Genomic DNA, 14,123 nt, shown 5'->3' with positions numbered 1-14,123 from the left:
ATACGCTGACAAGATTTGTCATAATTCCTGTTTCGTCGAAATTAATGAAAGTATACGGAAAATTGTTTACATTAGGACATACTAGCGAATATACTCGAGTATTAGGAGATTTCATTTGCCTATATTTATTATTTCATCCCGCGTTTGTTAGAATATCTGTTTTAAAATGTTTATTCATGAACTTAAAATCAGGATCAAGGAAGAGGGACATAGAAACATAAGTAGAAATAAAATTATAAACGTATAATTTTTAAGAAAAGTATAAATCTATGTTGGCAAAATTTTTTAAGCGGTATAAGAAATCCAGATAATATAGAATTAAGAGACCGATTCATCTTAAAAAAATTTCTTGTGCACACGGAGAGAATTTTTTATTATATTTTACCCTTAAATTCACTACAAACTTGGGACAACTTGGCAACCAAGGAATTTTTAAAATATACAAAAGACATTTTACAAACAACGTGATAAAAATTACCAAGCAGATTGGTAAATTTTGAAAAATTATTGAAATTTCCTAGATATATTTTAGTAAAATTAATCAAACATATTTTATATTTTAGTGTAATAGATATTAATATTTTTTATTATGGTAGATATTAATCAGAATAGCTCGCATAAAATTCTTGGTGGTACATGTTGTCCTACAACTACCGTGATTTCAGGGTAAATTTTAAGAGAAAATTCTCTCCGTGCAGATTTGATTGCTGCTATTTTTATCCAGGCTGTCAAGGTTGATTCGAATAGGCGTAAAGATAATATAGCCTTATCTTCGAAAGTAGTCATGTTATATCCACAATTAGGAAACAGAAATATACCACAGATAAAATCATTTCATTCAAATCGACATGCCTCACGACTCGAACGTTGAGTTATCATATCATATATTATACTGGTATTCTTTTAATGAACAGTGTGGCATAGCAATGTATTATATCCACTTCGATTGTTGCATTTCAGAAGTATTTTATCCTATCATAAATCTTTACTATTATAACACATAAATAGAAATTTTCAAATAACTTTTCTAATCGATAATACGAAATCCCATCTTTTTATATATTTAATAATACTTTTGAATAAGTTTTAAATATGTTTTAATCTCAAAATTCAGATTCCAATTACAACAACAGATCAGCATAATGCCCAAGATTCCAAATCATTGGTCTCGATTAACCGAGAGACATATCGGAGGAAGGAAAAAGAGAAAAAAGAGTGAGAGAGATAAAGATAATTAAGAAATACCGAGGAACAGAGAGGGGAGATCGAGAGGTATATCGTCTTCGCGTTGCGGTTCGTCTCCATCTGACGCCGATACGCGCGTATCCCCCCCGGCCGCATACATCCTTTTTCCCGTGCGATGCAGTGCGCGCAGCGCACGTTGCCGAGCGTGCGCATTGCGCGCGCAGCACGCGCCCTCCGATGTACCTTCCGCACGGTTGAGCATCTCCACCATTCAGAATCGATGATGTCACGAAGCGGAGTCGGAATCCCCCCACCCCACTCCTCAAGCGCGGAGAGGGGCGGCTGCGCCCACCGCCCATTGGTCCGAAACGGCAGTCGGACGTACCAACACGAGGCCGCGGCCACCACGGCGGCACGACCCAACGAGAGTCCGCGAGTCGGTGCGTGTCAGTCCGTGCGTGTGCTTTACCTAATAATATTTCCAGCGCGGCTAGTCCCGCGCTCTCGCCTTTTTTCTCGCCCGACAACCAACACGCATCTCGCCGCCCTCTCTCCTCTCTCTCTCTTTCTCTCGCCCTTTTTCTTTCTCTCTGTCTGTCTGTCTCTCTCCTGTCTTTTCTCCACCTATTCGTTGCTACATGTATACGTACAATACATCCTTCTCTCTCTTCCTCGCGCTCTCTCACTAAGGTTTAGGCGTCCGAAGGCGTACAAGCTCCTCGCGTAGCGTCGCGCCGCGCCGTGTCGTCGGGGTCACCCTCCTCCGCCCCGATCTCCGACGAGATCCCTCACGAAAACGAAGAGAGGAGAAGAACCACGCTGCAGAGCAGCACGTGTGCTGCACTCGCGCGGATCGGCAAGCGCGGTGGCCGGGTTACACAGCAATTGGCTCTCACCACCAAGCCGAGAGCTCGTCGCGCGCGAACAGCGACAGCTGACGCGAAAATCGTATCTGCCACCCTCGACGGATTGACCGGCAAAACGTTTAATGCGCGCGACTAGCCGCGGGAGTGAGAGGATTCGAGCGACTCCGATTCGAGCGACAGATCAGAATTCGCGGGTCGAATCGGAGTGTCAGATCTCGCGCGAGTGACACGAAGTCGCGACTCTCGCCCTCGGGGAGAACTGTGTATTCGTATACGCGAGGTGCGACGAAAGCAGAAACCGGCTAACGGATTCGCAGTGGTGGCCTTCGTCCAACGAGAACGTCGGAGGGAGGACCGGTACCGTCGGCCGTCGGCAGCTCTTGGTACGTCATCATTCATCTCACGTGTTTGTGGGCAGCTTTGATTAAAGAGTATCCAGTGAAAGAGGGTACACTGTTAAATGTTAAAGGATAAAATTTAAACCAATATTACCTTGAATTAAATAACATTTTGTTATTTTTAATTACTATGTGTGACGAAATTTATTATTTTATCACGAAACAATATTATTTTAACTCCATTGGTTTAGTTAAATGTTAAATTAACATTGTTTTAATTAAATTAACGACATGTTGAGTAGGAGCAGTGGTGATCTATAGTAATAGTTAAAAATGTGACTTAAATATTGAGTATAATTTAACACTACGAATTTAACAGTGAGACATGAAATATAGAAAGATTCCGACTGTTTCGCGAATCTTTGAAATCAATTATTATAGCTGAACAACTTGTATTCTTTTCTATTCCTGTTTACCACCGTCGATCCATTTTAAATTTAAACTGACTGGAAATGAAGAAAAACATTGCGTTTCTTGTTTACTGCAATATTGAATTTCTCTTTATTTTGCACTTGTTATTATACGTATATTAAATTGTATATTAGAGAAAAAGGTAAATTAAGAAATCCACAAATTTCTTAATCGAGCATTAAAATTAAAATTAAATTTGCAGTGAATAGATTTCATTGTCTCGAATTCTTTTATTCGTAAAAAAAGCGCGCTCTCGTTGGCTATCGACGGCTGAATTTCAAAGAGTCGATAAACTTGCTAAATTTTCGTTTTTTGTCCCATGAAACCTTACGCGAATATTGCTTAATTGATTCGTTAGCAAAGGTTATTTTAATTTGATTTCAACGAATTTTTGTTAAACTTCTGCATCTTTATCTTTCTCTTTCTACGAAATGGTAGAGCTTCTGACGTGCAGAAACTTATAATTCTGCCATTATTTAATAATATAACATGAAAATAGATATTATAATCATAATATTCATTTTTTTAGTTTGACGATTCTTCTATAGCATTTTTAGAATATTCATACATAGAATACTATAAGGGAAACAATATTAATTGAATATATGATGATGGATATAGTATATAAATCATAAATAAATCATATTTTTGATATAAAATAACTAGTATCGCATACTGTGAATGCATGTGCTGAGAAAAATTCGTTTTAAAGCATTAAAGAAATGTAATATTAATTGCATAATTGTTTTGCCTTTTGCCAACAAAAAATTAATTTTATCCAATACAAACAGAAATTCCTAAAATTTAATTCGCTAAGACATAACCCGTTTGCTCATCATAAAAAAAGACATGCAATGTATGGAATATTTAAAAATATTACCTGTCAGAAATCATCGATATAAATATCGGTCATCATTCTGATCGCCACTAAAGACTCTTTGCCTGACATATCGACGCTGAAGATGCCGAGTGTTCAAAGTATCTTACTTCGACGGCACCCCCGGGCCCCGGCGTCTTCATCAGGCACGAGTGCGCTCGGCTAATTGAACGCCATGAACGCGTCGTTAATCCCTCGCTGTGCAGCAAAACCCGCCCGAATCCCGACGGTTCATCCCGCTGATTAACACAGCTCGCGGTATCAGCCGCGGCAGGCGAATGCGCGTCGCGCGTGGGAATGCAGATTGCATGCACGTAGCGTATAATGCGGCTTAAAGCGTTAGGTGCTCACCCTCCCCCGCAAGCTCATCGCAGTACCGGAGACGAATGCGATTGAATAGCGCGTCGAATTTACACGCGACGTATATACACGTATATATACGTGGGGTACCTCTCTGTCTCTCTCGTTCCATCTTTCTCTCACATACGCCATCTCGTCGTAGGGTCTCCTCGGTTTCCTCCCTTCTCTTCCGCACACAGTCACGCGGTATTATGGCGGTAATTAGGCGATAGGCTTTATATGATTCGCCATGTAAAACGCGCGAGTGAAAGAGCCTCCGAAGTCTGAATGTCGAGCGCGCAAGTGTGGGACGCCCCGCAGTGATATATCCGACACGATCATTGTGAACGCTCCTTTCCAGCGTCGTGACGGCGCATTGTGCGTCGGCTACTACGGTAGTTTCTTTGCGGTAGACCCGATTCTCTAATCGGGGTAAATATACGACGGCAACGGCGTCGGTTGCTCGTAAACAACATCGGTCCGCGTTGAGCATCTAAGCCGCCGCTGCCCCTCGCAATCAGCCGTATATATTCTTGAGCGAGAACCTTTTGCGACTGCCATCGAACATTTCTGCGAGAAATTCAGTTTTTCTCCAATCCTTCTGGAGCTATTTTAGTTTGTTTACCATTTTTAATTTAATATGCGAAATTTTGTACTATAAAAGCATCGTTTTAAAATAATATTTTATTATTTACATACTCTTACAATTATTATTAATCAACAGGGTACGCAAAGAATACATTTGCACTTCGGAAAGCTTTGATGCGCAAATAAATTAATTCAAATTTATTTGAAAAGTAGAACAAAATGAGAAAAAACGTATTACAAGATATTCGTTCTTATACTCTGACTGTGAAAAAAATATTGATTATATCAATAAGATGTAATAGAGAATGCATTCTGGATATATCAAACAACTTGCCGTGATTGGATTCGATATTTCATAGAACATTTGATATAAACCTAACTATAAAGATCTGGTTAGCACTTTTCCCCACTTTCTTTAATCTATCAGATTTAAATCTACCATCAGATCTACCAGAAATTCATACAAATACAAATCTAACAACGAATGTTATTCGATAAGAGCCTTGTGTGACACGCCGAAAAGTAGAGCCCCGCAGAAAAGCGCAACGTAATGAAAACGATTCGAAAATCCGAGGAAGAAAGCTCATAAATAACAGGAAATTATTACAAAAGAGCAGAAAATTGGCCGCGAACCTCCTTATAGTACGGAACGCAATTGCATTAGATTGAATTGTATTATGTTTCGAAGGAAGCCTTCCGTAAGATCTATAACCGTTTAACGCCTCGTTAACTGTTCATTATTAACGTGCCGTTAAACAGGAATAGATCCTATAAACGACGCGCGCGAATTAACGTTGATCAATGAAACGTCTTTCGACGGTCTACATCTGGAACGGATTGGGACATTATCGGATTTTGATCGATATCGAAATAAAATGAAAACGAGAAATATCGTTAAACAGGTTGACTCGACCATTGTCATACGATAATTAAGGAAATTTCTGCGAAGCTGGGTGCAAAACAAATTTTTTCAAATGTATGCACGTTGCTACAGATTGTGGGAATTAAAGATAAAAAATATAATGATTGTAGAAATTATGTTGCTGAATGCACTGAAAAACGTAAACGACGTACTCCAATATTTTTTCAAGATTCAGAAGTAATTTCGCAATTAAGAGAGACTACATTGCTTTGATTATTGCAGTTATTTTGCACAGATCCATACATATGTTAAAATTTTCATATTACGTTATTTTGTTGACACACAAGAAGAGGGACGTAAGTTTATCAAAGTAATAATGACGTAAATTTGGTTACATAACGATTCACACGTATACGTGTGTCAGACTTTCCTAAGAGATAACAAATACAACATTTATATAAGATTTTTGATAAGAAGATGTTAAAAATACACCTGTATGCCTGCGCGTGTGCGCGCATGTGTGTAAACTTTGTAAAAGTAAAAAAAGAAATACAAAAGCAGGTACTTGAAATCGAACTAATTAATCCCGCACAAGCTGCGTGCGTTACGTTAAAGCGATTTATCTCTCAATCGTCCTCGATTACGCGAAACAGTTTATCGTCGATAATACGCGGCCTCATTCTTCGCCCGCGTTAATTAATAATTAACGTACAAACGCACAAACGTGTACGTGCTCACGACGAACGTAATCGCGGGCGGAAGTCACTTTATACGGTAGCGCGAGCGGTTAATGCCTGCGGGGGCTGTTGGGCGTGTATTACGGGGTGGATTTCGATGGTAGTCGCGGTAGCGACGGCGGTGGGTGCCATTAACAGTGTTTCGCCGGAAATGTAAAGCATAATGCGCCGGCAGCTCGTGGATATGGAACCTATTACCATCCGCGTGTATAATGCTACCTTCCCGCCACCGCTCCGTTGCACCCGGCGCGGCGCGGCGGCATCTCGCCGCGTTGCGTTGCGTTGCGTTGCGTTGCGTTGCGTTGCGTTGCGTTGCGTTGCGTTGCGTTGCGTTGCGTTGCGTTGCGTTGCGTTGCGTTGCGTTGCGTTGCGTTGCGTTGCGTTGCATTTGCGAAGCGTTCAAGAAGAGTTCGAATTTGTCCCGCGATAACCACGCGAGTCCATTTTTCCACATCTCGTCCAGCAGTGAATGATCTTCGACCAGTTTAACGATGACACTTTCTTAATTCCACTAACAATAAGAATCTTCTCCGTTTTTCCAACGAAAACAAAATATGCTTTTGACAATTTGTTTCTTTAAACAATTAATTGAATCGCTATTAATTCGCATCCATAGGTTTTAATTCATCCAAAAATTATTTGAAGAATTTTGTTACAAAAGATGCGATTATAAAGAATGCCTGATTTAATCGGCAATCAGATATTATTCTCAATTTAATAAAAGATTATGATAAAAATATTTAATGTCGAAGAAGTTATTTTGAAAAAATCGTATCTCGTTGAAGTGTTTGCTGAAGAAAGAACAGTTGAATGAAAAATTTAATAATTTCTTCTCTGTAATTGAAATACCAATTTATATTTCCAAGATTACGACACATAATCTTACATTATTTTACGATTACTTGAAAGAGAAATTTAAAATGTACTCTTGGTCGCGCATGTAGCAACTCTTCTTTATCCGATGTTTAATCTTGTTGGACTTAAATAGCATATGACTAAGGAAAAAAAGCTTCTCGGAAAACCGCTGTTCCGTTGGCGATTCCGCGCGAGATAAAGTCGAGTTCGAGTTCACTAAATCGACAGCTTGGCGTCTTGCAAACAGAAGTGACGTGATCCTGTTTGCGCTCAGTCGGGCATAATCCGAAGTAATCCCCTTGCACAATATGCGAATGCAATGCGTTCTACCCTCCTCCTCCCACCCCCATCCGTGTCTCTCGATCTTTCTCTCATATATACGTAAACGTATGCCTCTCGCGCCTCTCGTTCGGCTCTTTCCTCTTTTCCGGTTGTATACTCCCGCGCCGTCTTCTTAGCACGAGGAAGCGCTTTTCTGTATTGCAGCGCAAAGAGCATCGTGGATAATGAAAGGGAGAAGTATCTCGTGTAGACACAAGTGTGCTGCATCGCGTTGAACCCTGTCACGATAACCTGCAGAAGTGAACCGTTTTATAAATTATAACGTGAAAGTGATTCGATTCAATGAGCCTTGCGTAAACATTCCTGTGAGAAAGATGTCTTCGCTAGCTCTAATGTTTTTCTTCTGCTGACATCTGCAAGAAAAATATATAGATATGTCAATTTGCGTATTAATAAAGTAGTTCGATGCTGAATGGCCGAAGTCAAAACAATGTTTATGATTTTTTTATTTATATGATTATAAAAAAATAGAATAACGCATCGCAAAGCTTCGTAACGACGTAAAAAGACCATTAGTAAGTAATTTTTACGTTGTAGAATAATATTTTGCCTGAAATAGATTAAAATAAAGTGTGTGTTAACGCGTCGCTTGACTAGTTTTCAACTTTAATTATTAATTTAAAAAAAACTGTACGGTGGATGGTGTTCACCTTCAACTATAGGCTTTCTCACAGTGTCCTCTTTCCATCGATATATATTATTCGGACATTTTTGGCAAAAGATTTTTCGCAAACTCGTGTTATTCATAGCAAACTATACCTCTTTTCCTATTAGACCAATGTTAAAATCATTAAAACCACTTAATTTTGAAATTTAATATCTTGAGAACGGGACGGTGAATTATCTTTTTTCTGGGCTTAATCGATTCAGGAGAGTTCCTTCTTTGGATATAAAAAATAAAACCTATCACTTTTGGCAAAAGATGTTTCATCATCGAACTACCGTATTAATAAAGTAACTGTGTGTGAATACCATTTGAATTGTGTTACTTACGCGATATATTCTTGGATGTGTTATCGGTGTTTTTGGAGTCAAGTAGCTTTGTCGCGATTTCAAACTTGAGAATCTTTTCTCATTTTATATTACGCGAATGGTTTTTTGGACGCCTGTAATAAAGTATTGATAATATATTTTATGTTTAAGACATTTAAAATCGATTCGATTTAATCGATATGAACGAAAATAAAGCGGTCGTAAGTGAAGCTTCCGCGGATGTTACTTTTGATTTCCGTAATGTATTTTGCAATGCCTTTAACGACTCGAGATTCAATTTTTATCCTTTGGATTTAAAGTCTCCTTTCAGAAACTCATTTTCAGGAGAACGGACTGTTTCTTCCTATAGCTTGTCGTATGCGTTTTTCCATGGAGCGATACAACTCGTACGCTCTCACCCGACTAACCCTTTCCGACACTAATTATCGCGCTTAGCTCCATTTTCATCCCCTCTAGTACCACCACCTCTCACTTTACCCTCTTTTTTTCTGTCTGTGGTAGTGAAGAATACAGAGGGTGTTACGTTCACGAGTAGTTCACGTCTTCAACAAGCGCGATCCTCGGTAATTAAAACACTCTATGCTGTTAATGTTACGATGTTCGAGAAGATTCCATTTGTTTTTTAGGGATGATTTACGTTCTTTATGTTTGAGATATATGAGGACGGACTGATACAATGATACACGTACTTATTAGTGAATAACTTTATCAATAGTAACAAATTTGAAATATCTAAATAGAAATTGGGGTGGAGTTCCGGAAACGGTCTTCCTCCGATTTCGATGAAACTTTGTAAAAAGCTTTATTTCAGGTTAAGATAAAAGCCTTCAAACGGAATTTTGGCGACTCCTACAATAAAATCATTTTTTAACCTAAAATGAACCTAAGCTTTTTACAAAATTTCATCGAAATTGGAGATGGACCGTTTTCGGAACTTTACCCTTTTAATAATTTAATAACATCTGCTATAATTCTTATCAGTGTTTTGAGCATAAAAAATTATCAACAATTTATCTCATAACTCTAAATTAAATGTTATTTAAGATCAAAAGTTTGACAAGATTTATTCCCTATTATTTGTCGCTTCGAGTCTCAATTTCTCACTGAAATTTTTTAAATTCTTGTTTTATAATTGCGTCGCTCAATGTCTCGCCAGTACAATTGTGTAATTTTTTTTACAGTTTGTTCCCCGATATCTGTTATCGAAAGGACACATCTGGTGGCTTCAGGCTTTATATATGTATAAATATGTCTTCTTATTTTCCCGTGCGCTTTGTAGAACGCAAGGTTGAAGTAGATTATAGGTACGTTGCAGTAGGATAGCAACCGCGCGTTTAAAAGTAACAGCGCGGGAAGAGATCGGTTTATTTGCTCAAGGCAACGCACATGCGACCGCGATACGCAAATGACGCAGATTTACACAGGTGCCATAGATACATACAGTTTTCAAGTGTACAGCGCTGAATTAACTACGACGTTTGTACACGACGGGACAGTTTGGGTGGGTCATCGAAACCGCCAAGTGCCTGCAGGACGAGCCGCGCCATTCTTTCATTAATCGCGTTGTTAATTGCCTAAAGTCGTCGTGTTCGCCACATTTCGCTCGAACATCACGCTACGTTTCATATTCACATTGCAAAGCTATAGGTAGTATCTTTCTCAATCATATATGGTTGGTTCGATCCCCTAATTTTTGGAATAAAAAGCACTGTTATTGCTGCGTGCGAGGTTGAGAGTTTCTCTAACGATATTAATTATGGGTTTCAGTGAACGGAAGTGTTCAAAGGCCCGAAGATTCTGCCTTCGCAGCAACTGGGCGCTGCGGTCGCTCCATGGCCGGGCGCAACCGGCCTCATAGCTTCGGTCACTGCTGACGACATGGCACACAAAGGTAAGCCTGTGTCTTTTAACATGTAATTGTAAAATCTTAAAATTTCACCGTCGATCGGTATGCACAGCTGAAGATGACTTTTAAAACAAAAGCAATGCGTAATTGTTAAAAAGATGCGTATAATTGTAGAAAGAATATTGTTGGGAACATCAAATATCGAACATTGAAACTATAACTTGCGACTCTTAATTTGCAATTCTAAAATACGTAAATCAATATAAAAATCATTACTCATAATATAATAATTTAGAATTGTGATAAGCATATAAAACGAGATAAAAAAGTCGCTGTCTCCAAAGCTGCATGCGCGATAAGAACATTAAAGCGCGCGGACTCATCGTGACCCCCAAAAATGTATCCGATCGTGGAAGATCCCTTCCACGTCGATCTTTGACCATACGTCATTTTCTAATCCGGCGTTCCATTACGACGAGCCATCACGAGAACGATTATGATAAAACTCTTATGGAGGCGGGGTTCTCTCTCTCTCTCTCTCTCTCTCTCTCTCTCTCTCTCTCTCTCTCTCTCTCTCTCTCTCTCTCTCTCTCTCTCTCTCTCTCTCTTTCTCTCTCTCTCCCTCTCTCGTTTTCTCCTTCTACCCAAGAAGCATAAAACTTAACGACTTCTGGACGATGACTACGAAATGCCGATGGTACATAACCACCATACGTGCGACGAATTCTCTTTCTATACGATTGACGTTTTGCATTAATGACGCCGACACACACGAGATACTAACGTATCTCTCCATTCGATTTCAACAATTCTTTGAACTGCTCTTCAATCATCGCTTCGTAATCTACTTCATTCCGTTTCTTAGCATACGCGCTCGTTAAATTTCAGGAAAATTACCGAGAATTTTTTTCGCGATTTTGCGAAAAGACGTCTCTGAGGAGTCTGTCATTCTGATTTAAGTAAGGAATTCTCAAATCAATGTTCAGAATATTAAGGGGTGACAATAAATTAAGAACGTTTTTGAGATGATCTCGTATATGCGACGACTTTTCTTTTTCTATTAATCCGCGCGCATACACTTCTATTAATTCGCGAGACAAAGTCTCGGTGAACGTAAACTATGTCCGGAGATATTACGGATAATTCGAATTCTAGCCCCGGACGAATCGAAACGTCCGAGAATCAAGAGGGAGGCGTTCGGTTGATGGCTAAGGCGTTTAACCCCATTAGTCCTGAATGGAACCTCTCGTCTCTCTCTCTCTCTCTCTCTCTCTCTTTCTCCCCCTCTCTCCCTTCCCTCTCTCTTTCTTGTTCTCTCGTACAACCATCCCCCGTTCCTTCTCGCTTCCTCTAACTTTCTGTCACTGGCGCTTCCTCCGCTCTCACCCACCCCTGCTCGAGCTCTCTTAACACAAGGGTCCGAAGAGGATGGGCAGACGACGTCTCAAGGCTTTCTAAAGCCGGCAACTTCTGCCTGAAACTGGCTGCTCACTTCACGTATTGATTTCCATTCTCTTACGCCTTCCAGTCCTCACGCTCCTCGTCCGCCTCGCCGTGTCTTCCGGGCCCACCGCCACCGGTTCGTTCCTTCCGCGGGATCCTTCGCTCCTCCGCCGCGAGATCATAATTTCTATCCCTTGACATCCTGATAGATAGTCGTCGTATAACTTAGCTAAAACGCCAAGCTAAAGAGGAGCTTCCGAACGTCTTTATCCAATAACTTGCATACTTCTTGCCCTTTGCTACATTTTGTTACGCATTCATCTTTGAATATATTATATTACAATATACCAATTTTCGACGGAATACGTTGAAAAATACTGATGATTTAATAGATGGACTATTGTAGTTATCCAAATCTGGAAAAATCGGGAAAACATCGATAAAATAAGATACATTTAATTTATCATTTGATCGTGTAGTTTGTTGTATCAAAATTGGAATTATTCGGAGTAGCTAAACATTCCATACACGATTTTCAGCAAAAGTAATTACAGCTTGTTTTCTCTTCATTTTGTGTGTATATGGTAGTCACGATAATTGAATCTTTTGTGCCTGCAACGCGTCCTGTTTGTTTTTTGCGGATTGAACAAACCTAGCAGGTCTGTATTCGATTATATCAATTTCAATCAAATTTTCCCCCGCATATTCCAAAATCATTTTGTTATTTCATAGAAGCAGTTTATTTATTAACGGTTCACTATGTTGCAAAGGATTTTAATCCAGCATGTTTTAAACATATACAAAGCGCTATAAGAGCTAGTATTATCACAGGATTTACTTTAGTAATTTGTTGAAAATAATTTTTTTTTACTGACCCTCTCCTTCTCTTCCAGATTCTCTTAGTTATATACAGCGTTATATATATTGAACAATGAAAATAACAATGCAAGTAACACTTCTTTATGTAATTTAGAGTGTTTTATGTTTCCGAAGATAGTACATATATAAATATATAAAGAGAGTATTGATTGTGTTAGGTACCTGCCGTGTGATTACAAAAGTCTAAAAATTACTGCTTTCTTCAAAAATCCTTGTAATGGGCCGGGGCGCGGCGCATCGGATTCCCTTTGGCGTAAAAAATTCCGCGAGGGTTTTCGGCGTGGATTAAACATCGCGGCAGCGGAATCCACAAGTGAGGAAGCGATCGGAGAGTCTGCAGGGTGCTCGAAAATCCACGAGTTATCTGACCGAGTGCGGCTCAGTGGGGTGTGTAGCGTTAAGTTGGCGTTAGCTCATCGAATCGCCGCGCCGCCGCCGCCGCCGCCGCCGCCACGGTGCCAAGAGACGAAGTTTTGTTTTGATCGATCGCACGTACAAATCGTATTTCCGGCCTTACCTCGCGGGCGATGACAAATCAGCTCCTTCTCATTTTCCGCGACGGAGCCGCGCGAGAAGGCTTACGCATCGCGGGAACATCCTGTCTATCCTTTATGCCTACTTACGCCAAGCCGAGGTAACTCAAGTAGCAAATTAGGTGCTTGCCTTTTTCATTACTTTCCGTCAAGAAAGGTGGGTGAGTAACTTGTAGCTTGTCTCGTGTTCTTATGAACTTCGTGCAATCTTGCCGTTACAAGGATCAGTGTGTCATAACACTGCTTTTCCATGTAATTCGGAATGTTTTATATTTCCGATGATAAAACAGTCACGTTTGTAACAGTAGGATTTTATAATTGTTATTTTGTTATGTACAAAAGTGCATAAAAAGGATATTGATTATTAAGTTAATTCATCTCGTAGAATTATCAAAACATTAAAGCTACGAGATGTTAGTAATTAAAATGGTGTGGGAAGAAGGCATTTTTATCACGCTAATTTAATTTTTCTGTGGTATAGTTAATATTAAGCGGAAGAATTATTTTTACTTTGAAAATTATTACACGAGAGAGAAAATTTAATAAAAATAATTCTTGGATATTCTATAAGAATTAAATCGTTAAAAGCGGAATCGAATAGTTTTAATATAATATTGTTCTTTCTATTTTGTGCATGTGTATTTTTATTATTTTTATCATTTATAAACAGCGATTATTTATTTATTAATTATTATTATTAATTTGCAAAAATAGAATTTGCTCTTTTTCACGCAAATCGTATCTAAAGGTGTTTTATGTAATTTAAGGTTAGTCACCAAGATCCAAAAAATTTCTGCAAAGAATAATAGAAAGTTGTCATCTGACTGATTACTAGAGATGGGACCAAGTTCAATACGTACTTAAAAATCCGAATCAAATCCAATAATCAAGTTTTATTTTCTTGGATTTGAGTAATATTCGAGTGATATTAATAAGAAATAATATTTCACACATTGTAGGACTTGTGAA

The 14,123-nt window shown here is 39.2% G+C and overlaps 1 protein-coding gene across 4 annotated transcripts in view; it reads left to right on the top strand.

Annotated features, from left to right (window-relative positions):
- LOC139776922 (paired box protein Pax-6) overlaps positions 1–14,123 on the top strand; it is a 354,486-nt gene that overhangs the window by 266,331 nt on the left and 74,032 nt on the right. For 3 of the 4 annotated variants that reach the window (XR_011719228.1, XM_071713967.1, XM_071713965.1), the window contains exons 1-2: positions 1,609–2,434; positions 10,221–10,344. Coding sequence is in view for 3 of the 4 variants with exons in the window: in XM_071713967.1 (XP_071570068.1) it covers positions 10,332–10,344 (13 nt within the window). In the remaining variant the exon portion in view is untranslated. Of the gene's footprint in view, positions 1–1,608; positions 2,435–10,220; positions 10,345–14,123 lie in introns of those variants that run through there. The other variant, XM_071713966.1, reaches the window with a different exon arrangement.

Source organism: Temnothorax nylanderi, unplaced genomic scaffold, assembly GCF_030848795.1.
Source record: "Temnothorax nylanderi isolate EJ_2023f unplaced genomic scaffold, tnyl_v1.0 TNYL_tig0132_pilon, whole genome shotgun sequence".
Classification (NCBI taxonomy): Eukaryota; Metazoa; Arthropoda; class Insecta; order Hymenoptera; family Formicidae; genus Temnothorax; species Temnothorax nylanderi.
The sequence above is the reverse complement of the archived record's forward strand: the minus strand, read 5'-3'. Positions and strand labels throughout refer to the sequence as shown.